Below are 26695 nucleotides of genomic sequence, written 5' to 3'. Positions count from 1 at the left end.
AACGAAAATCATAATGCACTGAAACCAAAGCGCCTGGAATCTCCGCAATTCTCTATCAATATGTTATGTCTACTACCTACACTTGGTTGTGTTTGATGATACCCATCCAGTACTCTTTCAGATAAGTAGGTTCTATAATTTGGCAATCGCAATATGCAATGTATGTTCCTTTGATTTAGGTTTGTTTCTTAAGGCGGTGGTGGTTGTAAAACATCTGTGGTTCTTTGACAATAACTCCGCCTCTCTAATCAGTTTAAAGAGTTGTATTGACAAACATTGGAAAATGCTAAAAAAATGCTGTTTCTGCGTTAAATTGCGCAAAGCCTGCATCATAATAGCCATCGTGGACTTCCTCTTTAACGTAGTGGTGCTCAACTTGGCGGGTCGTAAGTTTGCGGTTGACAGATCCATTCACCCAGATTGAGATCACCCTGGTAATGCATCCCCCCTTATTCAGATGAGTTCATCGCACACATGGAGCAGGCGGTGGCCATCTGCCATTGCATCGGCTGCACATTCCTGCTCGGCGGAGCTCTAATCGTAAGTCCAGCCACTTGGTGGCACCACCTGCAGCCGATTCCATCTCGAAACTAAACCACCGTAGAGATCCACTGTTCTGCTGATGTTCTTCCTCATCACCAGCCTGACCAACTGCATGATCCTGATCGTGTACTGCATCTACATGCTGATTAAGAAGGAGCGGTACCGGGAGATAATTGTCCCAGGATCTGCAATATATATATGTAAGTTGATTTTTTCTTGTCTTGGTGAATATTCTAAGAACACCACTTTTAGGCTGTGGCATCTACTTCTGGATTGTCGTCTACTCGTATTATGCCGAAGTCAGAAATCCCGAAGAAGTCGTGGAAGTTTAATTACCCACACAGAAATAATAAAATTGCCTTCTGGTCCGGATTGTGTGATCCATTTTTCCAGGTGCTTCTGATTTCAAAAGTTAATTGCAATTATCCTTAATGTTTGTTTGGTAAGCTCAAATGAAATTAGAAAATCAGATTCCAAAGTATATATTAAAACAAATTAAAGCAACCATTTTTTTTGACATGGTTCGAATATTTGGCTCTGAACTAATTAATTTAAACGGATCATTCCTAGGATTTTTAAAATAATCCGTGAACAAAATTATTGGTATGTTTTATCTAAGAGGTTTTGATATAACTCTTTAATGTTAATGCCAAACTACCAAGAAAATAGCACTTAATATAATATAGGTATAGAACTTAAGTCGGCCAGAACATACAGTCAATGGTGATCGGTGAATTGAACAACCATGATATCAAGAAGCTGTGGCGGTCATAAGCCAGAAATCATATTTAAAATGTAATGCCACAAGTATATCTGTCGTGACATTCGAATCCCTCATTGTTTTATTTCAAATTTAAGTTCTATCCCTATATATATATTATATAGTATATTTTATTTTTTTATTGTATTTCTTGCGCTAGATTGGTAGATTGGTGCGCACATATGGTATATAATATATACTGTAGTTGGCTGCGCACTCTCTCCAGGTGCGCTTCGTCATTAAGAGGACTGCCGTGCACTGTGATATTTTGTATATATATATATATGTATGTTACCGGAAATCGAATATCTGATAAGTAGGTTAGCGTTTATACGGAAACAGTGAACAGTTTGACAAACAGTAAATAATAACAGAAAGTTGTCATATGGAATCGTATAAGTCATTTTATTTTATACTGAAGAAAAAGAAACTTGGAATTATGTTAAAGAAATATGTTTATCCTTCATTAAGCGTTTTGCACATAATTTCCAAAGTAAAAGGGTGCATCAAAATTTTGCGACTCATCAGAAGGTATTTGTTTTGCTCTAAAAAAAAAGAGAAAGTAATTAGTAATTAAAATTAAAATAAAATATTGATTAACATTCTATTACCACAATCCTTATTGTACCAAAACTTACCCTTTCTGAATTGACCTTCTCTGGACCTCAGCCTTCACATACTTAAAGATCGTCTGAAAGTCCTTTTTATGACCATATTGATCCATTATCTCACACAAGGTTTGTATGAAAATCGATCCCTTTGCTTCATTGCGATAGCTCACATACCCCTCGGAGGTGCTGTAACACTTTATATAGGGTTCGTTGTTCATTTTCTTCGCGTCAGCTCTGAATTTACCCTTGCAGGCTTGAACAATTAAAATTTTTGGCTTGCCAGACAAGGTTGGATTTCTGAAGAGTGGAAAAAGGACGTCATCGTCCAAGTTGTATTCCTTGTCGTCGCACGCAAGGATTGTCTCTTTAAGGAAGCCATGGCTCAAGATACAGAGGACAAATCCAGCCTCCTGAGTGAATTGTTTTTCAGACCCTTAAAAGAATTCGTTACTAGAAATAATACCCTTTGCTCATAGTTCTTACACTCCTTAAGTTTTTTTTTAACATCCGACAACTCTGGGTTAGAAATTACTTTAACTCGACAATTCAGGTTATTAAATGTGTTGCAAAGCGCTTCGACATCCTTTGAGCTACCAACTCGGTTCTTATCAGGAGATTTACGGAACTTCTCATGATTGAGAATATACACGACTGGCGGCTTAAATTTTTTATTTAAATCAAAGCCTTGACCCTTGGGAAAATTCAATTAAAAACTCGAACTTTTTGGGATTTGGTTTAATTTATACATACTACCTCGTTGCGATCATAAAGCCTGTCAATCTGTAGTAGTAAATTTTATATAAAGCCTTGTAGGTCTACAATCTAGTAACAATACGTACTTTTTGATGTTCTGTTCTTTTGGGAAGATACATGTTTCTGGTTCGCCGATCTAAAGTTAACTGAGCAATAGACAAAAGCTGGTATTGTCTTTACAGCGTAATCGGTCACTATCTGGTTATCTGGTCAGTTTTAAAACCAACATTCAGACAATGATCGGAAATTGTATGAGTCAACGGGTTGGCAAGATAGCCAAGAACCAGCGCGATAATGAATCGTTTATAGACAACCAATAATGTGTTATAATCGAATTATATAATGCTTACAAAAGTTTAATTGTAAAAAATAATAATTGTAACATTTTCAAGTAAATTAAAAGCGCATCAATGGACATGCTGACACTCGGTCACATTTTCAGTTTGTACAACTTAATATTTATGTGTGCAATATATAAGCAATATATATAAGCGGGCTACATATTCAAGCCTATACTAATTCTAATTTAAAGTAACTTTTTATCTTCAAGAGTCAATAAAAACGTTTTTCCTGCTGATTACTCGCTGTTAACCAACTCGAACCATTGTCTCATGGCTTCGCTAAGCACCAGCGGCAGCTGGTTAAGGTCCCGGACTATTACATAGTAGGGAAATGGAAAACTATCCAGGTAGGAATTAATGTTCACAGACCCATCTGCGTTCACCGCCACATGCTGTATGTCCAGAATGGAGTTCTGAAAGTAGCTAGTAATTAGTTAAACTGAATAAACATTTTTGAAAACTCATTACCTTATTGTCTGGATTGTCGATAATGATGTATACCAGGAAGATACGCTGCAGCCGCGCCAACTTAATGGCGTTCTTTACGTTTTGTGCACCCTCGCTGAATATATTACGTCCATCGCTCAGAATGAGCAAAAGGTTTTCAAACAGACCATTGTCGCCCCCTAAGCCACTCTCTTCTGCATTTGCCGTGCGTATAAAATTCAGCAGCCCGGCGATCTTCGTCTTGTCCTGGGCAAAGTTCAGAGCATTCACCAAGCGGGGACCGTCAAACTGCTCCGTGTGATTTAGTATGATCTGCGGCGCCTCTCCAAAGGATACAATGCTAAGGCGACCACTCTCTAGAAGGGTCAGCGCCTGCGAAACTAGGGAGATTGCCTCCAGAGTCAGTGTCTTGGAGTTGTTGTGGTGCATCGACTTGGAGTCATCAATGGCAATGGTGATCTTATAGTCACGCTGCGCAGGCTTTGTTCGGCGCAACCAGATCTTGTCCTTGCGGAACTGCGATGCTATGTATGGGATAATTTTCTTCATATTAATACGTCTTCCAGTACGGTAGTCGCCCTTTAACCGGGTGCACTTGGTGGGCTCCAAGATAAGACGCAACTGTTCGCAAAGCTCTCGGGCATTCTGGGTCATTCTATTGGAGATGCCCTGCCATGTTTCGTAATCCTCGTGCTCCGGCTGCGCCTGTGAGTAACAAATAAATTAAGTAAGCACGATCAAAACAGTATGAAAGGTGCAGCTTACCCCTCTGAATGTGGTCAACTGCTGTTGATACTGTTGCCTCAGCTCAATCTGTTCGGCTGAGCTCAGATCCTCCGCGTGCGAGCTCTTGTCCAGAAGGATTTCGGAACTGTTGAATCAGGAAAATATTATTAAAAAAAAACAAATTGGTAAAAAATGAATATATCACTTACTTGCTATGCGCAGTAGTTTCCGAGCTGCGAGGAACTGTCATCGTCGGTACAACCTCCCCTTCTATCTCCATGCCCTCGGGAGTTTCCAACCGCTCCTTAGACTTATCTGTTTTAGAGGGTTTGTCGGACTTTTGCTCCGTCTTCTCGGCCCCCAGTTGCTCGAGTTGAGCATCATCCTCGGGATCAACGGCTGGCTCTTCGGTTTCCATTAACTCGTCAACATTTTCCGCCTCAATTTCCTCCTCGTTCGATGGTTCATCCTCCTGATGCTGGATCTTCTTTGATTGTTCTTCGGTTGCATTATCCAGCGTGGTTTTGTCGCTGTTCTTCGGCTCTTTTACATGCTGGTACTCCTCAGCCTCCGCCTGGTCCATGGGTTCCTGTTTCTCCTGCTCGGCATCGTCGGACTCCTTTGAGTCCTTCAGTTGATCAATTGTCTTTAGCTGTTTTAATTTGTTCTGCTCCGCCTCACCTGCAGATGTATATTGAGAAAGTTAATGAATAGACTATGAAATTGGCAATGACTACTTACCTAGGGATCGCTCTTCATTGGTTCTTCCCTGCTTGCGCTTCTCTTGCGTTTGCCTTTCGTTTTTACGATCCTCCTGTGACACAGTTTCCTGGGTTTCCGCAACGCCTTGATGGCCGCCATCGTCGGCCTGCCATATGTGGTAAATTATTTAAGAAATTACTTTAAAATGCAATAAAAACTAAATCTTACGTCGTTTTCGGCTTGGCCGACTCCATCCTTCTCTTCACCAGTCTCTTGTTCATCAAGCTTCTGGTCTTGCTTAATATCCGGGTCCTGTGGTTGCTGCACTTGGTCGGCCGAACTGCTTTGATCAGTTTCCGGCATGGACTGGACATTTTCCTCCTTGCTGGCTTTGTCTTTCGACTGTGAGTGCTCCTCCGGTTTGTCCTCGCGCTTCTGCTCTTCTTCCTTGGAATCCTCAGGAGTGTCTTCGGTCTTTGGATCATCTTCGTCCTCTAGCTCGCCTCGTTTCTGTGTTTCGGCCTCATCTTTTTCATCCTCGGGAGAGGCCTCTTCGCCTTCGCCCTGATCTTCTTCAGCTGGTTTTGCTTCAGTACCCGTCTCATCCTCTTCAGAGTCGCTGCCGTCGCTTTGAGGATCGCCTTCCTCGTTTGCATCAGGCTCGTCATCCCCGTCTGCCTGGGGTTCCTCAGCAGGTTGCATGTTTTCTTTCATGGCATCAATGTCAAAGGGATTTTCATCTGTGGGCTGCTCATCCTGGTCATCGTGTCCCTCGTCAACATTATTCATATCCCCCAAATCCATTTCCTCTGGCTCTGGCGGCTCCTCCAGTTCATTATGCATTGCATTTGTTTGCTCCTCGTCCATTTCGGGTTCCTTCATATCGTCAATGTCTTTGGCCTGTTCCTTGCGTTTGTCCTCTCCGCTGGGTTCATTGGTGGCATCCAAACCGTCCTTTTCGTGCTCATCCTTGCCATCCTCCTTCGCTGCATCGTTCTTTGTATCCAGATCGTTGTGCGCATCTTTCTCATCTTTGCTTCCCTTGCCCTGATCCTCTTCGTTCATATCAGGTTCCTCTTCCTCCTCCGGTTTTTCTTCCTCGTCATCGCCCCAAATTTGGTCGTCCAACTTTTCGGCACCTTCCTCCGTTTCGCCCATCTCCTTGTTTAGGTCCTCCTCATCCTCGGACTCACCGCTGTCATCCTCCTCAGGTTTCTCCACATCTTGCATCTTGGCATCAAAATCGTCGCTCATCTCAATGCCTTTCTCTTCCTTGCAGTCTGGCTCCTGTTTGTCGCCCTCGTCCTTTCGATCCTCTGGTCGCTTTGCATCGTCAAGTTGATCCTCGGATTCAATCTTGTCAGAGGCGTCGTTTTCACCGGTTCCGTCCTCCAGGCCGAAGCCCTCACCGTTCTTGGATTCCTGCTTCGACTGTCCCTCCTCATCTTGCATGAGATCCGGAGGTACACAGAAGCCCTTACTGCCGATCTCCACGAAAACGGTCAGCACTATGGACAGCATCTTGGCGGAAACTTTATGGGTGGCCAGTTGTTGGAGAAGCAAATAATCAGCGAGTAATTGGTACTGCTCCAAAATAGGCAAAAGACCGATCGCTCGTCTTACGCACAGCAACTTATCCTGGCCCTCGAAGTTGGAGTGCTTTAGTACCAGGAGTACATTGGACAGCTTGCCCAGCACACGTGGCAGGCTTAGCTGTTGCCAATCCGAGGTCAGTTCCCCAGTGAGACACTTCTTCAGATGCTGTTCCTGCAGCGCCTCCTTGGAGTCATTATCCTGTTCTTTTGTCTCGCCATTTTTGTTACCGTCATCAGTTATAACGTGATGCTTATAAATCTTTTGCAGGGACATTAGCACACTGTGGGCAATGTTGGCCAACTCTGTGTCCGCGTTGGCCAGATCTATGGTCTCTGGGGTAAATTCGGTGTGGTTTTTCAATCGCACGCTATCCAAAAGCTCAACAATTGGTTGCGCTAACGGCAAGTAGTCGTTATGTCCTGTTTTGAGTAGTTCTAAGGTCTTCTTTAAATTCTCAAGGATTTCCGCGTAGCTCTTCTGGTAATAATCACACTTTTCGAGAGATAGGTACTCCAGATTGGCGTGGTTCAGTTCGTTTAGCAACTCTTGGCTTCTGCTTAGGATCTGTATACTTAGACTCTGGAGTTCACTTTGGACCAGGGGAATTTTCCTCTCCAGTAAGTGGTTTTCCGAATTTTCATTGAATGAGCCTGGAGCACAACTTATTAGCAGTTTCCACTGCTTCAGGACGTAGTGAATCTGGCGAAGATTTTGCTTTATTTCCATTGCTATATCTGCACTCTTCACGAAGTTGAGAGTCGCTGGATTTATGTCGGCCTGTGGAATTATTTCTGCTAGCTTACGCAAACTGTCCAGCGAATTTCTGAGCTCATGAAGCTCTTTGGTGGATCCAGAAAGCTGCTCCCGCTGCTGTTGCACTAATAGGAACAAGTCCACAGCAAAGCCCTTAATACGTTCGATGTTAGGAGGGCCCAGTTCCGACAACGGAGTCAACATGATGTTTTGCAGGAGCTTTAACTTGAACACACTCTTCATGTAGTACAAGTCCAGGTGCTCATCCAGCTGCTGGGCAGTGGGGTGAAGTCGCGGCAACATGGAACGAATGGAATAGGGGGAAAGTTGAAAGTCCTCAAACTCGTTGCGCAAAGAAAGCTCCAAAAGACCAGTCTTATAGCTGGCGCCTAGCCGATGAAGCATCTTGAAAAGATCCGTAAGAGCCTTGCGTTTTTGCTGAAGAATCTGCTTGGCCTCCTGCTTCTGTTGAGTTCTCTCCTTCGAACGGTCAACGTTCAAGGAACGTAGATGCTCACATCGCTCCAACTGACTGGCCAGCAAGTCATCCAATTCTGTGATCAGCTCGCCGTAGGGAACCTGTCCTAACGTTTCCTTAACGACATGACGTGCAGTTCGGAAGTGCTTGTCCAAGCGTTGGAGCAGTGTGTTATCCGACAGCAACTCTCCCTGGATGGCAAACTTCTCCAGTAACTTCTCACTGGCCACGAATTGTTGTCGCTCGGTGTGCAGATACTTTATTTTATTGTAATTTCTCAAACCCTTACCCTTATCGGTGCCAAATGTGTAGTCCTTGGCAGTGGAATCCTTGGGTTGAAATACCTCACTGATCTTCTCCTGAAGCAAGAGTCGGTATTCCTTTAGGAACTTGTTTAGGTTGCGGTGTACACTGGCCACACTATTGCGCATGCTGAAGTAGCTCAAGTCCTTGCTATAGCTCTGTATCTTCACGAATTCTTTTAGCTTCTTTTCGATGGGCGAACGACGTAATTTCGCAGAATCCGCAATCTCACCAGCAAATTGCGAGAAATAAAGCTGGAGATTATGCAATGCTGCAATTAGGGGAAGCAGTCCATTAATTTTTCCGGCTCTTTCCACATTGTGCAAATACAATTCAAATCCTTGAAGAAGCTGCAGCCGAATGTGAAAATCACCGTAACAGGAGGCCTCCACAAACTGTCTTAAAATGCGCACCACCTGGGCAAGTTCCAAACGCTGCGACTCTCCCAAATCCTGAGCATCTAACAATTGATCCTGTGCAAAGCGTTGCTCGGCAAGTTTGATGTCTGTATACGAGTGATCTAGTTGCTTCTGGTGTATGAATTGTTGCAACAAGTTGTAGATGAAGAACCAGTACCGATAGGCCTGTAACTCCACTTGAGCGGCCGTTTGTCCTAGGCAATTGCGCCAGTGCTGCAGCTCCAATTTAGTCCAGCGTTGGACAAACTCGGCCACCTCGATTTCCTCGGATACCAGATTGTTGTTCCTATGGGCCACTTCATTCCAAAGGGCTAGTTTCTGTCTTAGTAGCTGGAAGCCCGTATTAAAACGAACCACAGGCGCATGAGCCGGCAGTCGACGGATGCGAGAGATGACCAGCTTGATGTCTGCAAGACCTGCGTGCTCAGGATACAGTTCCAGTTGTTCCATTACACGCTTCTCTATGCGCTCCATAACATCCAGGCAACTTTGAACTTCACTTATATTAGAGTCTTTGTAAAAGTCGTAGGGGGAACTGGATACTCCTTCCTCCAGTTCGATATCTCTAAGTTGTTTCTGCTGCAGAGCCAGTCCAAAAGCCAGTCCATTGCAGGCCCTTTCCTCTAGACTCGATCCTAAGGCTGTCTTATAGTGACCATGCAAGTTAGCAAACACCTGGAAGCGTGCTTGATAAGGCGTGAGCAAATGGAGTTCTAATTCCTTCGATGACTTGGGTTGCTCTTTATAATAAACCGGAGTATGACGAGTCATCACGTCAATAAAATTGCGCGCCAGGAAGGCATAATCCTCCTCAACTACAATCTGAGATTGCTTTGCCTTCGCACTGGCCTTCTTGTCTAGTTTCAGGACCTGCTCCAAAGTCGGTTGAGACACGAACTCAGCAAAGTCTTCGTCCAGGTTTGTAGGGAAGTTGTGCTCGATTTCTTGCATCTCAATTAGCTCCTCACTATCAACTCCCCCTTTGGTCTTGGTCACATACAGGCTTTCTGCTTCCGCTTTCAGTTGACAGCGACGCTGCTCCTCCTGCTGCCAGGTCTGGTTGCAGATGCTTAGTGCATCATCGTACGCCGCAAAGGTGGCTTCATCTATTACTCTACCCAGTGAGATATAATTGCTCAGCTCGCTTAACTTGGCTTTTAGTAACCGGAAGTACTCATATTCGCTATGAGGAAGCTCGGCCAATAAGCCGTAAAGCCTGCTATTCCTTATTACCAATGGCTGCTTGGATGGGAATTGAACAATATCCCCGATTGTTTGCTGCAGTTGCTCTGCCTGCGAAACGCTGCCTGCCTGCTGGACTCTGGCGAAGATTACTTTAAGGGACTCCAATCCAAAACGCAGCTGGTTAACAGAACACTTGATGGGCTCCACAAAATCTTGGTAATATGCAGAGTACCTGGAAAGGGTGTGATGAACGAATCTCTGAGCATTTGCTAGCCACAGATCCAGTTTTCCCAAAACCTCAATGCTGCTCTTTAGTTGGGCACTAGTGGCGACATTTGGTCCTTGGAAGTTTTCCCATTCCGAGTTAATAAGCTGGAACAGCTTATAAAGCGACTCACAGTCGCCATTCGAGTGCAGGAAGTGAGTAATATCCTGGACCAGAGACGCATATAGGCACTGTTCCGGTCGCAAAGCCAACTTCTGCGAAAGCTGTTGTTGTCGTTGGAGAGCCGCCCTCAATCTTAGCTCCAGTTGACTGTAGATTTCCTCGCCAAAGTGACGGTATTTCATCGCAATTTTCATGAAATCATAGGCGGTTGTTAAAGTGCTAATGCAATCGATATCCTCTGCTATGTATTTGTTCTTTAGGCGATTCTTTTCCACGGGATCGATCAACGGGGTATTCGTGAGCAGACACAACTCTATGGCTCCCACAAGGGCATTAGTTAGCGAAACTTCAAAAGCTGTTGCAATAGAGGCAATATTGTTATCTTCTTTCTGCAATTTTTCAATCATTTTCTCGAGTTCTCTGGCACAACTTTCAAAACCTTGGTTAGCTTTCTGTTCCTGCTCACTTGAGTTCCTCACATATTCCAGCTCTTTTAGGAGTTGCCTAGCATTTTCCTTGACCTGCAAGAAATTATTGACTGCTCCACTATATCTGGGAGTCAACAAATTAGAATTCTCCCAAATCAGGTGTCGTGTTTGCTGCAAAGCGGATCGCCATTCTAGCAGCTCGCTGAGGGGGACCGATCGCAGCTGGCCATTTGTTTGACATATCAGCGATAAAATGACGCCTGATAAAGCTGGGCCTTGATAACTAAATCGACTGGATATATCAGTGCTACCATCTTCTGACGGACCTTGAACACAATCCAGACGGGTTGACAGATTCTCCAATTGGTAGCATTGAACGGAATTTCGATACTGCCTTTGATAAGTACGCAGACCTTTGTAACTGCCACCAATCTTTTCCAGCAGCACTGCGAACTCCGCCTGATCCTGCAGCTCACTTAATTCGTTCTTGAGTTCAATCCAAGCATTAGTGATTTGAGTGTGGTTAGCACTCTCAAGCGTCTTCAGGCAATGCCAAAGATTGCTGTTTAAAGTAAGCAACTGATCTGCGTACAGGGGGTTTACTTGCTCATCGAAGTCGTCGCGAAGAGTTCCAGCCAACAGGCGTTCCATGAATAATTCTCTCAATGCTGCAATTAATAGTTTCGGCGTATTGGTAGGAATTCCTTCTGGATGTATATAGGATTCACTTTCTGCCGTTTCGGCTTCCAAAAGGCTTTTGAGGCTCTTTAAGTCTAATTCCAAATCCATATTATTCTCTGTGCTGCTTTCTTGAACTTCCTTCAACGTTGCTTGCAGTTTTTGCAGTTTAGACTGTAGTGTCTCATTCCGCAAGGAACCACTGATTTCAAAAGATTTGAGTTGAAAACCATTGGTGTGCTTACGCAGGAAAGATCGCCACTTGTTCGCGTCATCTGTTTGAAGAAGAAGCCACCTTTTGAGCCAGGAGGACAACTCCAAGTTTCCATAGCTGGGTACCACCGACAGTAATTTTTCCAATTCATCTAATTCTATATGTAGTTGAATCTATGTTTGAAAGGAATATTAAATCATAAGAACGAAATTGGCAATTGGCTAGAAAATTTCATTTACCTGTTGATCCTGGTAATATGGCTGGAATTGGGTGAACTGCTTGGAATAAATCTTGCAAGTTACGTTTAGAGGTCGTCTCGTCTCCTCGATGTATTTTTTGATTTTAAGAGTACGATCTTGAATGGTATGAATCCTTTCACAGCCGCCCTTGGCTGTTATTTCAATTAAAGGAACAAGGAGGTGCTTTTCGAGCCACTGAAAATGAAGAACCAATTTGTGCATAAGGGGCACATGTAGCTCATTGTTGTACAGAAGCTTCTGCTGTCCCGTGGCCAAAATTCGATTGAACCAATGAAAACGTGTAACTAATTGTGCATACTGAGAAAGATCCAAATTCGCTGTTTCTAAATCCTCCAACAAACTAGTATGAAGAACTTCGAGGAAACTCGAAAAATTGGTTAGAAAATCATTGGCGTGTTTTTCAGTTACTTGTTGCTTACTGAGGGCCTGTGAATACTGCAGTGCATTCATTTGCTGCACTGCAGTAACTGAATTGGCGGGAATGATGTCGACCACAAGGCGTGCTAAAAGCAAAGCACTCAGATTTAAAGGATTTAGTTCAGAATTCGATTCAGCTGTTGAGTAATCACGAAGTCGCGGAATGAGTTTTCGATTCCAAGGTAGATCAACCAAAGATCCTTTAACAAAGTTACTTCTCTTCTGCAAGCAATTGTAAAGATCTTGCGAAAACTCTTGGAAATCTGTATTTTTAGATAACCAAGGTTGAAGGTATAGGTGTCTTAATTGCAAGTCTCCGAAGGACGACGACTCGTAGAGCATATAAAGGAAATGACGAATGAGCTGCTGGGGATTTCGTTGGTCCAATTTAAGGTTCTCCATCTTTTGGAAGAGAGAAGCCAACTGCTTTTGGGGAATTTTGTCTTCTGGATCTCCATCCAGTAAAACTTTTAACGCCACAGCCTGGAGTTTAATTAGTGTCAACGAGTTGAGGTTTCCAGAATTAAGTATTACATCGCTTAGGTAATCCTCCTGGATAGTAGCACCTTCCTCAAATACTTCCGTTTCAGTCAGCACCACCTCGCGCAGTTTATTCTGGTAATAGGACAATCCAAATCCCATTAAGTCCGTGTTGGCTGAGTATACATACACCTCCATGGCGGCCACATAAATAGCACGTTTAAGCTCATAACCAATCCTCTTGTAGGCCGCGCTTAAAAAGGCAAACTGCGTCAGATGCGATATGGAGTAGTTATTGAACTCTGTCAGCTGACTTAAGCCCTTATGAACTCTAAGTATACAATCGATGGCCTCCATTTGATGCACACCCTGCTCGTGAACAAAGGCACGCAAATCATCAACAGAATAGGTGTCCCTAGATACAGATAGCTCCACACATCGATTCCGCATGGCTCGCGATAGCTCGCCATTCTTTGGATCCACGGTTAGGAAAGCACGGAAATTGGTTGATTTGTAAACCACCTCGGCACTGTCCTGCGCACTTATTCCTTTCTCAGCGATTAGCAAGCTTCCATTTGGCTCAAAAACAGGATTTAGACGATCCAGAACGGCCGAGGAGCATAGATTAACATGTTCTAACAAGATGTATTGGCCGCATTTCAATGAGGTAACAATCTGAGAGTCCACCCATTCGAAAGATCCTCCCGTGTTGAGGGAATCTGCCGTTTTTATGTACGCTTGAAGTAGCAAAAGCTTGTACTTGGTTTCTGCCAACTGCTGAAGTGCCTTAACTTTGCAGTTCGCTGGTGTGCCCTCCAGAACCTCGATGATCTTACCTAGGGATCCCAGGCGCTCGCTAAACAGTTTTAGCTCGTCTAACACACTGTGTTGTTGGGCCTCTGAAAAACTTATGTTATAGAAGATACTGTTCCACGTTTGACGGTGTAGACTTACCTGATGTAACTTTGGCTAGCTTGTTGTAGCTGCTCCAATTACTCCACAACTGTTCCACAAACTCAGACTGTGTATGCAGGACAAACGCCCGTTGAACACAACAAAAAACTAGCGTCTCAACTTTCTTGTAAATTAGTTCTAGATGTCTATTTAAATCAATCTAGTATGGGAAACAAACAGTAAGCTTCATATAATGGTATACACTTATGGTAAAGACTTACCTGTTGAAAACTACCAGTTACGGAGTCGTCAATGATATCGGTATTACAAAGCCGATTGGACAGCACACATAGTGCGTCTATCAACTTCGTCTTGCCACTGTCCGTCGATCCGCACAGCAAAAGAGGCTTTTCCATGTGGACAGCCTCGACGATTTGCTTAAGCTGCTGTCTCTGACTGTCCAGCAGCAATGGAGCCTGCTCCTGTCGGTTTACCAAGTCCAGAACACCTGCTTGCTTGCGGCTCAAAACGACATCATTAAGATATACTTTATCTGCTGTCCAATATAGAGCCACATCGTTTGAAACCTGATTTAGCTGTTCAGCATCGCATAGGAAAACGGTTGAAAAGACATTTCGAATGTACGATTTATCTTGGTCGCAGCGCATCCTTTGGTAGTAGACCAACTGCATCCTTTCGTAGAGAGTGAGCAAGAAATCCTTGAAAGCAGTTTGGAATGATGGAGATGAAGTTCCCAAAATGTATCCAGTTTGCGGGTTGTGGAGCAGATCACACCAGCGTAGAATATCACGCAGATTGAACTCGTAAGGACCGCCCTTGTAGCCAAACTCCATGGAAGCCACCCCCCGGTCGAGTTGCTCGGAAAAGCGCACCAAACGAGCAGCCAAATCAAATGTATTCGATTTGCATGAACTTTGTCCTGAGTATATTTCAAAAAGATTGCCTTCAGGTGTACGATCCAACAGTTCCGAAAAATGTGCACTCAACTGATCAAAGTATTTTCCGTACTTCTCAGTTACCACATGAAGCAGATCCTCCGTGGAGAGTTTGCGCAAATAAACTTTGGTAAAACGATTTAGGAAGGACTGGGGTAATCCCTTACGGCCGCCACCTTGCTTTAAAGGATTCTGGCACGCAAAAATGCGAGTCGAGCCAGCTAAATGGAAACTCTTGTTCAGCTCCGGAATGTAGACTTCTCCGCGATGATCCAGCACCGCATTGAGACCCTCTAGCACGGATTGAGGAGCTAAATTCAGTTCGTCCAGCAAAATCCAAGTGTTCTTTGCCTTAAGAGCAGCCAAAAGTGGTCCATCGCGCCACACAAAGCTGCCTATTTGACGCTCCGTAGGGGCTGTATTTGATTCTAGCAAGTTATCCTCAGCAGGTAGGTCGGTTCCAAACAAATCAGCCAAGTCCGTGTGCTCGCAAAGATTAATGCGCACAATTTGGTACCCAATAGCAGATCCTATGCTCTCCACAATGGATGTCTTGCCCACACCAGGTGGGCCCTCCAAGAGTACTGGTTTTTGGAGGGAAAGCGCGGATAAAAGACGGAATAGATTCTGCTTGGTAGTGGGAGCATCAAATAAGAAATCTTCTTTGGCTGATGTCAAGCGCTCCTGATTTACGTCTATGAAAAATGGTCGAATGCCAAAACGACATTCATTTAATTCGACCTCGGACCCTCGCTTCTCGTTAAGTTCCTCTAAGGTAAACCTTTCCTGCAGGATAAGACTCGCTTGTTTGATGGCCTGTCTAATAATATTGGATTTTAGGAGCTCAACCTGCTCCTGTGATTCATGGGGAAGCATTTCCAAGGCATCAAGGAAAATAGTTTCCAAGCCAAATATTGCCTGCTCAGCAAAACTTAGTTTTGCATTGCTAACCATATAATTAGCCCAGGCCAAGATGTCACGTACTGAAAACTTGAACTTGTCGTTGGTGTCGCGGATGTGGAGCACAACATCCACCAGGTACTCAGCAACTTTATGAGTGTTGATCGCTTGGTTTTCATGCTGTTTTTGGCGCCTCATGCAGTTATAGGCAATCTCAATGAGGTCCTCCTTGTTGTCTGAGGGCAAGCACCAGACCTCTGTGAATCGATTTCTTAAGGCAGGCGACAACTCCTTCTTACCGAAGTCCCCGCCAGGATTCATAGTGGCTAGGAACTGGAAACCGGACTTGGCCTGCACCACAAAGTCGGGACTTACATCCAACTCTGAGATGCCACCCTTCTCAGCCAGCAAAACAGTACGTTCTGGTTCTAGAATGCAGTTTAGCCGCTCCAGCACGGAATCCTCAGCAAGCGATATCTCATCGGCCATAAAATAAGAGCCCTCTTGCATAGCGTAAATCAATGGTCCATCGGCCCACTCGAAGAGTTGAGTTGATTCCTTTCCTCGACAAGGACGCAATCCTCCCAGAAAATCTGCTCCTTCCGTATGCATGTGACAGTTGAGAATGCGTAGCTGGACATTAGCGATGCTAGCGAGAAGTTGGCACACGGTGGTCTTTCCGCAACCAGTTGGGCCCACCAATAATACAGGCTCGTCGAACTCCAAGGCCTTGGCGGTGACCACGGCCATGCGTGTCATGTTCCGAGTCCAAACGATGTCGTCGCGCAGCTTAAAGTTTCTTATGGCATCAAGAATTTTTCTGCTTACCATAGAGGAGCTTTCCCTCTCGGTTTGGATATCAAACAGCGTCTGTAGATCAACCTTTTTGCGGAAGTTGGCGAAAAGAGTCTTCTCTATGAGCTCATGCTCCTCCTGTGATCGGACTTTTGAAGATAGTACCAGGTAGCCCTCCTCAACAAGGTGCTGGTTCCAGTCGTACCTGTTGTCATCATGCAGAGACTTATCCGCATGGGTATATCGATTTCCCCACCGGAAAAGATCGCGCAGGGTGAAGACCTGCTTGGAGGTATTTTTGCGATGTTGCTGCAACTGCGTCATGCATTGCACCATCTTGCGGGCATATGTCGGTGGAATAAAGCAGCGCTTTTCGAGAATGGTTTCCAGCTCTGCGCGAGGTATGTCAGCAAAGTGAAGCTCTATAAAACGATTTTTGAAGGCACGAGACAGGGTTTTCCTTCCTCCATAAAGCCCTGGAGGATTCTGTGTAGCAAACAACATAAAGTTGGGATGAGCTTTCACTAGTGTCTGCGTCTCCGCAATATACAGCTCCCTGTTGTCATCCAACACTCGATTTAGAGCTTCCAAAATATCTGTAGACGCAAGATTGAGTTCATCCAGTATAATCCAGAAGCCATGGCGCATGGCTTGCACCAGCACTCCCTCCCTGAATGTTAGCTTTCCATCTAAATCCGCTGCGTATGTTCCTATATACTCCTGAAGATCCGTGTGCTCATGGTTGTTGATGCGCAGACAGCGATTTCCGCTCCTTCTGGCCACATAGTCAATCAAACTGGTTTTACCCGCACTGGTGGGTCCCTGAAGCAGAATCGGAAGTTTCCCAATCGAGATGATTCGAGCCAGATCCTTCAGATTCTTCTTTACACTCTCCGTAAGAATATAGTGGGTACACGGCTGCGGCTCCAAGTTGCCCGGCTGGATCCAGTATCCCTCGAAGTCCAGATAATTCTCTCCCAACTGAGGCAACTGCTTACTCAATATAGCTTTGACATTCGAAAGGAGCGTATTCTGGATGAGAAGAAGCACCACGTGGTGCGAGTCCGGATCCAATTGGGTGAGAAAACTCAAACAGAAGCTCTCGTACAAGTTTCGCTCGATAGAGCCGCACAAGTTTCTGGCGCAAATGCGCAAACTACGACACAGTGTACGCAGGGAATAAACCGGTCGATTTCCGAGACCATCGTTTAACTGCAGCTCGGACAGCTTTCGCAGGGACTTGTATAACTGAACGATGCTATGCACGGACTTCCTCTGGATACCTGTGTTTGCCAAATAATCGCTCACCAGCAAACTCAAATCTGCATCGGTTGTGAGTTCATCCACAAATAATTCCGTGAAGCGATTACGTATGCCAACAGGCAAATCCTTCTTGCCAATGTCCGTATTTGGATTCATACAGGCAAATATACGGAAATCTGGATGCCTCTTTACGGGAGTGAAATCGCCACGTTCCAATAGTACTACAGAGCCCTCCGGTTCTAGGATAGTTGAGAGACATTCAAGCGTCTCCGCTGAGGCCAAATTAATTTCATCCAAGAGAACCCAGTCTCCGTTGCTGATACAATTAACCAGAGAGCCGGGTATAAAGGCGAAGGAGATGTTGATGCTTTTGTCCAGTTGCATTTGCAGCTTCTGAAGTTTTTCTCTCAGCGTCTGCCAGCGGGGTAGCAACTTATTCGCCTTCAGTTCCGAGTTTTTGTCCACCTGTAGACAGATATTGATCATGGTTCGTATGATCACAGCATGACGACCACTATTGTAGTGTGTGGCGAACAAGCGCAGAAACTGCAAGTTCTTCTCTTGATTAAAGGTTTGGCACAGAAGATACTCGAATTCATTTCGCAGTGGTCCCAATACGTAGTTGAGTTCTACGGGCTTAAAGCCGCCTACCAAATCCGACACATCTGATTGGTTGTTCATGTTAACCACTACCAATTTATGTTCCGTCCGCTCGGCAAGGTATTGCACTGATGATGTCTTGCCCACTCCGGTTTCGCCCACCAAAAGAACTGGCTCAGAGTGGGTGACACAGACAGCAATCCGTTCCAAGATGCAGCTGGCGAGCCGAGTAAATGAAAATGTGGTCCTCTTGTTGCTGATTTTACCAATTGCTCTTCTTGTTTGTTGTGATAACTTTTGACGCTTAAGGTCTTGCTCTGATATATCTTCATTCTCAATATTGTTTAAATTCAATTTAGCCACAAGGCTAGCTCTTCCAATCTTTATGTGCTCCAATCCAAATTCCACGTCCGGCTTGTATTCATTTGCAAAATGCTCGCAACGAGAACGGATTATCCCAAGTTTGGCTCCAATGCTTGTGATCAAGGTGATTTTTTCCTTGCTCTGCGGTAGATATGAACAAAATACGTCCACTGCGTTTTGGAAGACAAAATAAGCACATTCCGAACTAGTCACTGAAAACTGTGGGTTGGAGCGGTGGCACAGCTTTACCAAATCACGGGTCGACACCAATCTGCCAGAATTGGGGCTCGAGGTAAGAGAGACTTGCTCGAAGGGAAGGGCCACATATTGCTCTGTGTTGTCCGCCTTGTCGGCCGATTCCTGCTGCCTCAAGTTATCCGCGGATGTGTGATTTCCACTGGAGAAGGTGAGGAATACATCCACAATCCTATTGGCCACTGTCGAAAGTTTGGGATAGTTGATACTAACCATTTTGCAAAGCTCATTCCGGGACAGAGGTAGTATATTAATGGTGTATAGATATTTGTCCAAAAGGGAATAGAGCGATTTTTGGCTTGAGTTGCTGGCCGATTTGTTGGTTCTAAGAGACACAAGTAGTCATTAAATACATTCATTGCAGAGCTTTTAATTTTCTTACCGCACTGTTACAAACAACTGAAAACCGGGCTCTATTTTCACGGAATCACGAAAACCAGGAACACTAAGGCATTGACGTTCTAAAAGGCTACTAAGAATGGTGTAGGTGTCTTGCGTGGCAGCATCCAAGTCCTCCAGCAACAACCAGTAGCCATGCATCACGGCCTATCAGAATAAATTCTTGGTAAGTAGAGGTTTATAAAAACAGATTCATTAGCTAACCTGGGTCAAAACACCTGGCAACCAAACAAATTCGCCAGGCACATCAGTGCAGCGATACTGGCCCAAAAGCATCTTGCTGTCGGTCTGATCTCCAAGCTGAATACGTAAGAATCCACTCTTTTTAGTAGTCTCGCCTAGGTCCAGCAATTCCTCCAGAGGCAACTCCTCCAGCTTGCGCTTGTTTCCTGTTGTCTTTGGCTTCTTTTTAGGTATCAATAATTGTTCCTCCTCTTCAGCTTTCTTTAAAGCATTCTCCCTACTTTTAATCTCATTTGGCTTGGGACAAATACGTCCAGTTTTGCGGGCCAAGTACTCAATTAGCGTGGTTTTGCCACAGCCCACGGGTCCAGAAAGGCAGATGGGCTTGGCAGCTGCTACACCTAGGGCAATGCTTCGCAGATTAACCACAGTTGAATCCACTTTCACAATGCGATCGTAGCATCCATCGCTGCTGGCATAGAACTCTAGATTCTCCTTATTAAAGGTTGGCAGTAAAACACCCTCAATATTGGTAACGGATTGATTGATTCCCTGCAATTGCAGGTTCAGTAGTTGATCGGAGGCATTTGGTGTATAGCTGCAGAGTGTGTTCCTTGCTGTGTGCCACGCTTGTTCCCTTTCCTGATCGAACTCCAGACGTGTTTTAGTCGATATTTTCTCATTCAAAGCATCTAGCTGAGGGGCACTCATATTGGTCAGCATGGCCACGATGTAGTTGCAGTAAAGCTGTGTCTTCGGGCTGGATGAATTGTGTGTATAGGTGGCTATAAAGCTGGACCAGTCCCACAGCTCACGAAAATAGGGTGTATCACTTTTCAGCAATTGAAAGCAGCATTTGATGAGCTCCAAATCCTTTAGATTGGCATCGTGGTTGCCATTTTTAGACTTTTTACTAGGCAGACTGCCGTTGCTTTGATTTTTCTCAAAAGGAGCTGGTTTGTCGTGAAAGTAGCTTTTGGCAAATCTGTAAAAGAAGTGTTTAATTGCTGATGTTTATGTTTAATTATACTTAATTGTAAAAACCAACCTTTGCGCATCGAGAGAGAAATTCATAAGCTTGGACAGCGCCACGCACTCCAGCTGATACTGATGAAATCTTTGGCTAGCTGAGTCCCATCGGAGCGCCATGGAGAGCAGCAGGAGGAGCTGCTCCTCAAAACTGGCGGCAATCGGCACCGTGTAAGCGGGCAGAGGCAGTTGCTCACTGAGCGAACGGAACAATCGCTCCACATCCTGAGGCACGTATTTCTAAAGTATAAACAAGATTTAACCCTATACTTCGCAATCCAACAAAGTTAACTCACCTGCTTCTTGATAAACTTCTGTAAACTTTGAGAAAACACGTTGTCTTCGGACTCGTTTGCAGTAAGTTCCAGCAACCGCTGGGCGCCAAGCCGCAGCTTACTGGCATTCACTTCCATCTCAACAGGATCCACTCAATATATTTAAATTATATTCGAACTTTTCCAGATTAAATTGCAGCACGATGTCCCGGAATGAAGAGCGAAAACACATGCGAATTTAAAACACGTGCAACAAACACAACCAGTAGTGCCACCCTGTTCTTTGGGGACCATATGACTGTAACGTAGTGGCAGGGCTCGCAGTTTGTTTACCTTTTTGCCGGCACGCCACGGAAATCTGGCACCACAAATTGCGTGTTTTGTTTGGTGTTTGTTGTTGTGGCTGGTGTTTACATTTTGAGCGACAGTGTACACTCAATAAAGCAAACAGAAACATATATATATCCATAAAATATTATATCCATAGTTTGGAAGCTTTTATTTTGTAATTTAATTTTTAAATTATGGTGGAATTTTGTAATTATTGATGCACATTTTTTTATGTTAATTTGATAAGGTTTCAGATAATTCATCACAACGGCGTTGCCATATGCCCAAAGCAACGGTTCTTTTTGCTAGCGCAAGCCAAAGTTTGACATCCGACATCCGAAGAGATTACCAAATTCGTTTTTAAAATGATTTCTAATTACAAAATATTGAACATCCAGGCTCACTCCTGGACGGAGGAGGACAAGCAAATATTTCCAACGATTAGCAAGCCGGTTTCGCATGGCGGCTTTATCTGGACGCCCAACGGGCATTTTGAACGGAATTTTAAAAAAATTCCATATATTGTGGTGCCGCCAATCAACAAATTTCCGATCTCCGTTCGGCACGAGGAGCCGTCGCAGAAGCAGGAAAAGATGCCCCAACTCTTTCTGGACAACATACTCCAGTATATAGAATCTTCGTCGTTTTCGTACCTTAAAGTAGGCGACAACCTGAGGGCAGAGCTGAATGTCCAGATAGTGTGCACCAGCGAGGTCCTGGAGCTGATGATGTGTGCTCCCTACGAAAAAAAGACTGGATGGTCTCTAGGTGTCACCCGATATCGCAACACAATGTACATCTGCCGTATTAATAGCGAAAAGCCCGACCCGTTTGACGAGGACTATCTGAGGAGAATCATGCAAGAATCATGGCTTAGGAAGCTTCGAAGCCATTGTGTATTTGGTAGGATGTCTCTTAAGCCTCCATGGTCCTTCAAAACACAAAACACGTATTTTGTATTATTTTAGAAAACGGCGTCGAGATGCAGGAGCAAAATCAATCCTCTGAAAATTTTCGTTTTAATGTCGCCTTTTCCTTTGTATTAAATGGTAATCGAGTGCTATTTGATTCGCCAGTACTAGCCGAAATGAATCCCAATGGATTGTAAGTCTTTGCGCAAGCTTCCTAGGCCTCCCCCAGCTGTTTCACAAAACCTTTCACTTTATGATTATTAGGAATGGGTCTACCTTGAACTGGGCAGAGCTGCAGCTGCGTCCATTGCACATGAGCCGATCGGATTGGTCAGTGCACAATCGCACGGAGGCCCTTAAGTGGTGGGTCAAGTGTTTCCTACTGGGCATCGAAAGCCTCTATATAGCCCATCGCGATGAGAACGCCTTTGTGCTCGACATTAAGAAGACTTCAGTGCGGGATTTATGGAAGGATTGCGTTAGTACATTTAATTAAAGCTTTGCTAATTAAGAGATTGATTTTATTTTATTTTTTTTTTTCTGTTAACAAGAAACTAAATTTTCTCTTCACAGGAAAAAGATTGGTCGACTGGAGTGTGCGCCAACTTCATGGTTCGCTTACTCAATTGCATGTCTCAAGTCATGGCGCCGATCGACTGCCCCAGCACCGTATACCTATTCAAGTTCGACGCGAGCCAAGGAATAGTATCTTACAAGTGCTTGCAAGGGCGGAATCAGTACACTTTCGTTTCGGACTGGTTCCGGATGATGCTGGACGAACACACGACCGATTTGCAGGCCAAGTCTAGCAGAGTTTGAAAGGATCTTGAAAATTAAAATTTCAGTTGTATCAAGGAGAAAATTTAAAGAAATATGAATTACCTAAGGAGAAGAAAAGTGCATAACTAAAAGTGGTTAACTAATTAAATGAAGATTTAAGTTTATTGCGACATAATCATCAAATTGTGTTCGTACGCGTTTCATCACTATCAAATAATTTAATACATTTTTTGCTCAAGTATTGTGGAGAATGCATTCGATTTTACAAAAATATGGAAATGCTAGTTGGCGGCCAGTTCAACCCGGCTTGCAGCTTAGAGCTCGGTCTTCTTGGGCTTGCCGCTGCGGTCGAAGCCCTTCAGTTCTGTGGTCGCCTCCTTGGCGATGTACTTCAGGAAGTCATCTACCTCGCGACCTCCGTTGTAGCTCACTGGCTTGTTCTTTGAGTCCTTGGGCAGCCAGAAGAGGGTGGGGAAGCCGCGCACGTTGAACTCCGGCGGCACGTCGTTAGCGGTGGCGTCCATCTTGACGATGGCAACATCTTCGTCTTGCAGCTTCTCGGCCAGCTCCTCGTAGATGGGAGTCAGTTTCTTGCAGTGACCGCACCATGGGGCATAGAACTCAATCAGCGTGTCCTTGCCGTTGTTGATAACCAGATCATCGAAGTTCTTGGCAACGGCCACCTTCACGGGAGCGTCGTTTGACTCGGGAATAGCTTCACTTTTAATGTATGGCTCCAGCTCATTCGCCAGCAGCTTCTCGACAAAGTCCTGCAGATTCTCCACTGAGAACTCGTCCTTCAGGGCGTATTTGAGATTCTTTTCATCACGAGCCAAAACTACTGGCTTGTCGCCAACAAAATCGTAGCCGTACTCGTTCAACTCGTGTTGGAAGTCATCCTTGGAGGCGATCGCGAAATTGATTTGACCCACAAATTCCTTGGCCACCTTGAGCACACGGTTGCGCCAGTAGTTGGTTCCCTTGGGGTTCTTCTGGTAGTCCACGCTGTAGTAAGCAGTAATCAAGGGGTTCTGGAAGTCCTTGACCGAATCCTGAGTGCGGTGTCCCACAAGGCCATGGCTAAAGAAGAAAGCATTGGCAATGAATTTGCGCCAGGGGGAAACTTCTCCAATCTACTTACAAGTTCTCCTTGACAAAGGTAGTCAATTCGGACTCGGAGCTAGCCTCGAACTTAATGGAAGAAGACTCGAACTTGTTGCTCAAGTGGGGGGCACGAATCAGCACAATCTTGTCGCTGAAAGGGTTAAAAGTCATCAAAGATAGTTTCATTACTTACATTAAATATTTTTAGATGAAAAGTTATTAGTCGAAAATCACCAAACGAATTAATTATAAAAACAAATCTTTTTTGGCTTAAAAATACACTTTTGGAACAAATTGAATGAACAATAAAGTACATAGTTGAACCTTTGATTACATTTAAGCAAATATGATCTTTTCAATTAGGCTCTCATTGAGAGTTAACCAATTCGCAGACGAAAAAGTTTATTAACACTTATAAAATATATGAAACGAAAAAACACTTATAACAGACAAATATATGAATCTTGAATACAGCTTCCCACTTACGTTTCGCCCTGCTTATCGAGGACTTCCTTTTCGCTGGAATGTCCGAAGCGGTACTTCTCGCGGTTCTTGTCGGCGAACTTCAGGAAAACCTTGGCCAACTTGGAGTCGATATCGCTGAAGTAGCCGAACAGCGTGGTGTCCTTAGTGTCCAGGAACTTGGTCAGCTCGGCAATGGAGCGCACGGTCTTGGAAGCGGGTCCCACCTGGGCGCGCATGTACTTGGCAATGCCGCTAGCTTCACGCGGTCCATTGTAGTCCTGTGACACCTCATCCTCACGGAAGATTTTCAGCGTTGGGTAGCCGCTGACCGAGTACTTGCTACAGGTTTCCTTTCCAGCTTCCGTGCAGTCAACCTTGGCCAGTTTGATTGGCGGATCATCGTCTTTAACGAGCTCTGCCGCCTTCGCGTACTCGGGCTTCAATCGCTTGCAGTGGCCGCACCTTAAACAGGAAAAACCACTCTGTTAGGACACGTCACTAAAATATTCTGAGAGCTATACTGTCTAATTCATCATTTGTTATCAAGGCAACGGAAAGACAAGTTCCCGAAAAATAGCTTGTAATTAAAGTTAGGGTGCGGGAATTATCAAATGCCTTATCACACAAGTACAAGTGCCCATTAGGCGTACAGAGAGAAAAACGACCTGGTTCTTAATTTAAACAGTAGATTATAGTCTGTTCCTTAGTAATGCAGATCACAATTCGTTTTTGAAGAAGATAGGTGTGCAGTTTTTATGGTGCCTTTAAAGTAAATAACATTTTATTTAAAAGAAAAGTTTAATTCGATTGTAAAACGTTTTCAGCTTCATCCCTGTGTATTTATGCTTGAATGCTGATAAGGTACGTGATGGTGGAATTAAGTTTTCATGCCAAGTAGTTCATCAGCTCTTTGGGGATTTCGAAAGCCGGCCGGCAAAAAAAAACAAATAGTTTACCTAGTTCATTGTTTAAGTGTGAGTTTATAGTTTACCCATGATAATGGGCAAACAAAAGGCTCAAAGGGGAGTAAATAGGCACAGTAAATATGTATAATGTACTATGGGCCTAGAGCTGAACCAAAATATAAAGAACTTTGAAGATGAAGATTTAAATTGGATTCACATGTGTCTACTTATGAATATTACAAGTTAGTTAAAGCTAAAATGAAAAAAAATTATTGCTCAATCAGCATCACTTTCTGGGTAGGTAAGCAATTGAAATTGAAAATTAAATATTCTTAAACAAAAAAAACTGGTGGGAATTTACATTTAACTGAGAACTGTGAGTTACAAGTATGATAATTATTTTCGAGCAATATCGGAACAAGCCCCACAGAACTACACGTTCTTGGGACTATGGGTATAAGTAGAGATTTAACTCCTCTAATTATAGGGAACTATAACGAAAGATGGCAAATGTACACTGGGCCCTTTGCCTGCTCACTATCATTAACCAATAGACAAGTGGAGCAGCAACTGCTCCCAAATTGTACCAACTTGGCACTTTGGCACCCCGCGCTTAAAATGGCCGACGGCACCAATACTGGCATGTCATCTTGCCCCTTTCTTCGCGTTTCGTTTCGTTCCGTCTCTCGTTCCTTCTTTATTTGCCGGCAAGGCAAACGCAAACGCTGACGTGTACTTTCCGTTTGCGAGGGCCGGAAAATCGGGCAGCGGGCATTGGGCAGCGGGAATCGAATTAAGTTGCAGACGCAACAAGCTGATTAGCCGCGAATCGCACACGCAATGCATTTGGCATGGGATGGCGCTCGACCACGCCCACTCACTCACCAAGGGGCGTAGAACATAACCAGCGTCGTCTCATGTTGTTTCAGGGTGGTGGCGAAGTCGTCGTCCCCCAATTCCAGGACATCCTGCTCCGCTCCGGATGAGATGGCGATGAAGCCCAGTAGGAGCACTCCAGCGAGGCGCCACATCATTATTGGGTTTCACTTGGAGCGATATCGGTGAATAATTCAAGTTCAACTGGGCCGTCGACCGCCTACTTCTACAACAAAAACTTAGTACCGGACCGGTTCGGTTTTCTTTAACGATTGAATTCGCTTTCGCCTCTTTCGCCACGTCGCTTCTTATTCTGCTTCGTCGCAGTGTGACCAGACCTGGTGAGGTCGAAAATACTATACTCACAAGAAAGCTTTACTTTAATAAATTGAGAGCTTTCCTGATATCAACAAAAAATCAACAAAATCATTTAATAATTACATAATTTTATACTTGTAGTTTTAAAATCCGTAAGCTTAAATTCTTTTCAGCCACACGGAAAGAGTGCGCTCTAGATTTAAATTAATTTAAATGATTCCGATGTATAATTAAATTTTATAAAATTATCAATTATCAATAAATTACACTTCATCACCTTCAATTATCAATAGCTAGTTTTTAATATAATTTATTAATAACTGATTTCGCAATCATGATAATAAGCATATTACTAATTACTACTAAATTAATTTCACAAAATTACGAAAACACCTAAGAGCTTTTATATACCCCCTATATATAGGGGTAAAATGATTACTCATTTTTTATTCACAATGAGAAAATTTGTTGAGCCAAGTCTAATAAAAAAGCTATTAAGCAGTAAGTAAATAAAAATCTATTAACCATTAATATTTAATAAAGAAAAAATTTTATTTATATTTAAAAAAAAAAAGTATTGAAGGGTAACATCTTAACGTCAAACACATTTTT

At 44.0% G+C, this 26695-nt stretch overlaps 5 protein-coding genes across 7 annotated transcripts; 2 read left to right on the top strand and 3 right to left on the bottom strand.

The window, feature by feature from the left end:
• Positions 1 to 23: 23 nt before the first annotated feature.
• LOC6530226 lies at positions 24 to 1047 on the top strand. Of its 2 annotated transcripts, none has more exons than XR_005560793.2 (5): positions 24 to 125; positions 180 to 386; positions 458 to 540; positions 643 to 743; positions 796 to 1047. XR_005560793.2 is itself a non-coding variant. In XM_002091127.4 (5 exons), exons 2-5 carry the CDS (start codon positions 284 to 286, stop codon positions 873 to 875), a joined length of 405 nt encoding a protein of 134 aa, XP_002091163.1. In that variant the 5' UTR covers positions 24 to 125; positions 180 to 283; the 3' UTR covers positions 876 to 1047. The 2 variants fall into 2 exon arrangements, 1 of the variants encoding a protein (XP_002091163.1); XM_002091127.4 differs by having other exon boundaries at positions 605 to 743.
• On the top strand, positions 918 to 22598 carry LOC6530223 (protein cutoff). Its single transcript, XM_002091124.4, has 5 exons — positions 918 to 985; positions 20972 to 21627; positions 21693 to 21828; positions 21900 to 22113; positions 22209 to 22598. Exons 2-5 carry the CDS (start codon positions 21090 to 21092, stop codon positions 22452 to 22454), a joined length of 1134 nt encoding a protein of 377 aa, XP_002091160.1. The 5' UTR covers positions 918 to 985; positions 20972 to 21089; the 3' UTR covers positions 22455 to 22598.
• On the bottom strand, positions 1685 to 2949 carry LOC6530225 (caspase-3). 2 transcript variants are annotated; one of them, XM_002091126.4, is made up of 5 exons: positions 2754 to 2949; positions 2665 to 2694; positions 2398 to 2605; positions 1942 to 2347; positions 1685 to 1848 (listed from the first exon to the last, which is right to left on the bottom strand). In XM_002091126.4, exons 1-5 carry the CDS (start codon positions 2784 to 2786, stop codon positions 1770 to 1772), a joined length of 756 nt encoding a protein of 251 aa, XP_002091162.1. In that variant the 5' UTR covers positions 2787 to 2949; the 3' UTR covers positions 1685 to 1769. The 2 variants fall into 2 exon arrangements, with proteins under 2 accessions (XP_002091162.1, XP_015052615.1); XM_015197129.3 differs by having other exon boundaries at positions 2668 to 2694.
• Positions 3003 to 20666, bottom strand: LOC6530224 (midasin). The gene is made up of 13 exons (XM_039373212.2): positions 20416 to 20666; positions 20139 to 20359; positions 19112 to 20075; positions 18891 to 19054; positions 13658 to 18833; positions 13437 to 13596; positions 11565 to 13381; positions 5112 to 11498; positions 4923 to 5049; positions 4391 to 4862; positions 4221 to 4326; positions 3477 to 4160; positions 3003 to 3421 (listed from the first exon to the last, which is right to left on the bottom strand). The coding sequence occupies exons 1-13, from the start codon at positions 20530 to 20532 to the stop codon at positions 3245 to 3247; spliced, it is 16572 nt and encodes a 5523-aa protein (XP_039229146.1). The 5' UTR covers positions 20533 to 20666; the 3' UTR covers positions 3003 to 3244.
• Positions 22559 to 26064, bottom strand: LOC6530222 (protein disulfide-isomerase A3). Its single transcript, XM_002091123.3, has 4 exons — positions 25775 to 26064; positions 24006 to 24446; positions 23557 to 23670; positions 22559 to 23495 (listed from the first exon to the last, which is right to left on the bottom strand). Exons 1-4 carry the CDS (start codon positions 25921 to 25923, stop codon positions 22730 to 22732), a joined length of 1470 nt encoding a protein of 489 aa, XP_002091159.1. The 5' UTR covers positions 25924 to 26064; the 3' UTR covers positions 22559 to 22729.
• Positions 26065 to 26695: the final 631 nt, after the last annotated feature.

This window comes from Drosophila yakuba, chromosome 2R, assembly GCF_016746365.2.
Source record: "Drosophila yakuba strain Tai18E2 chromosome 2R, Prin_Dyak_Tai18E2_2.1, whole genome shotgun sequence".
NCBI classification, from domain to species: Eukaryota; Metazoa; Arthropoda; class Insecta; order Diptera; family Drosophilidae; genus Drosophila; species Drosophila yakuba.
The sequence above is the reverse complement of the archived record's forward strand: the minus strand, read 5'-3'. Positions and strand labels throughout refer to the sequence as shown.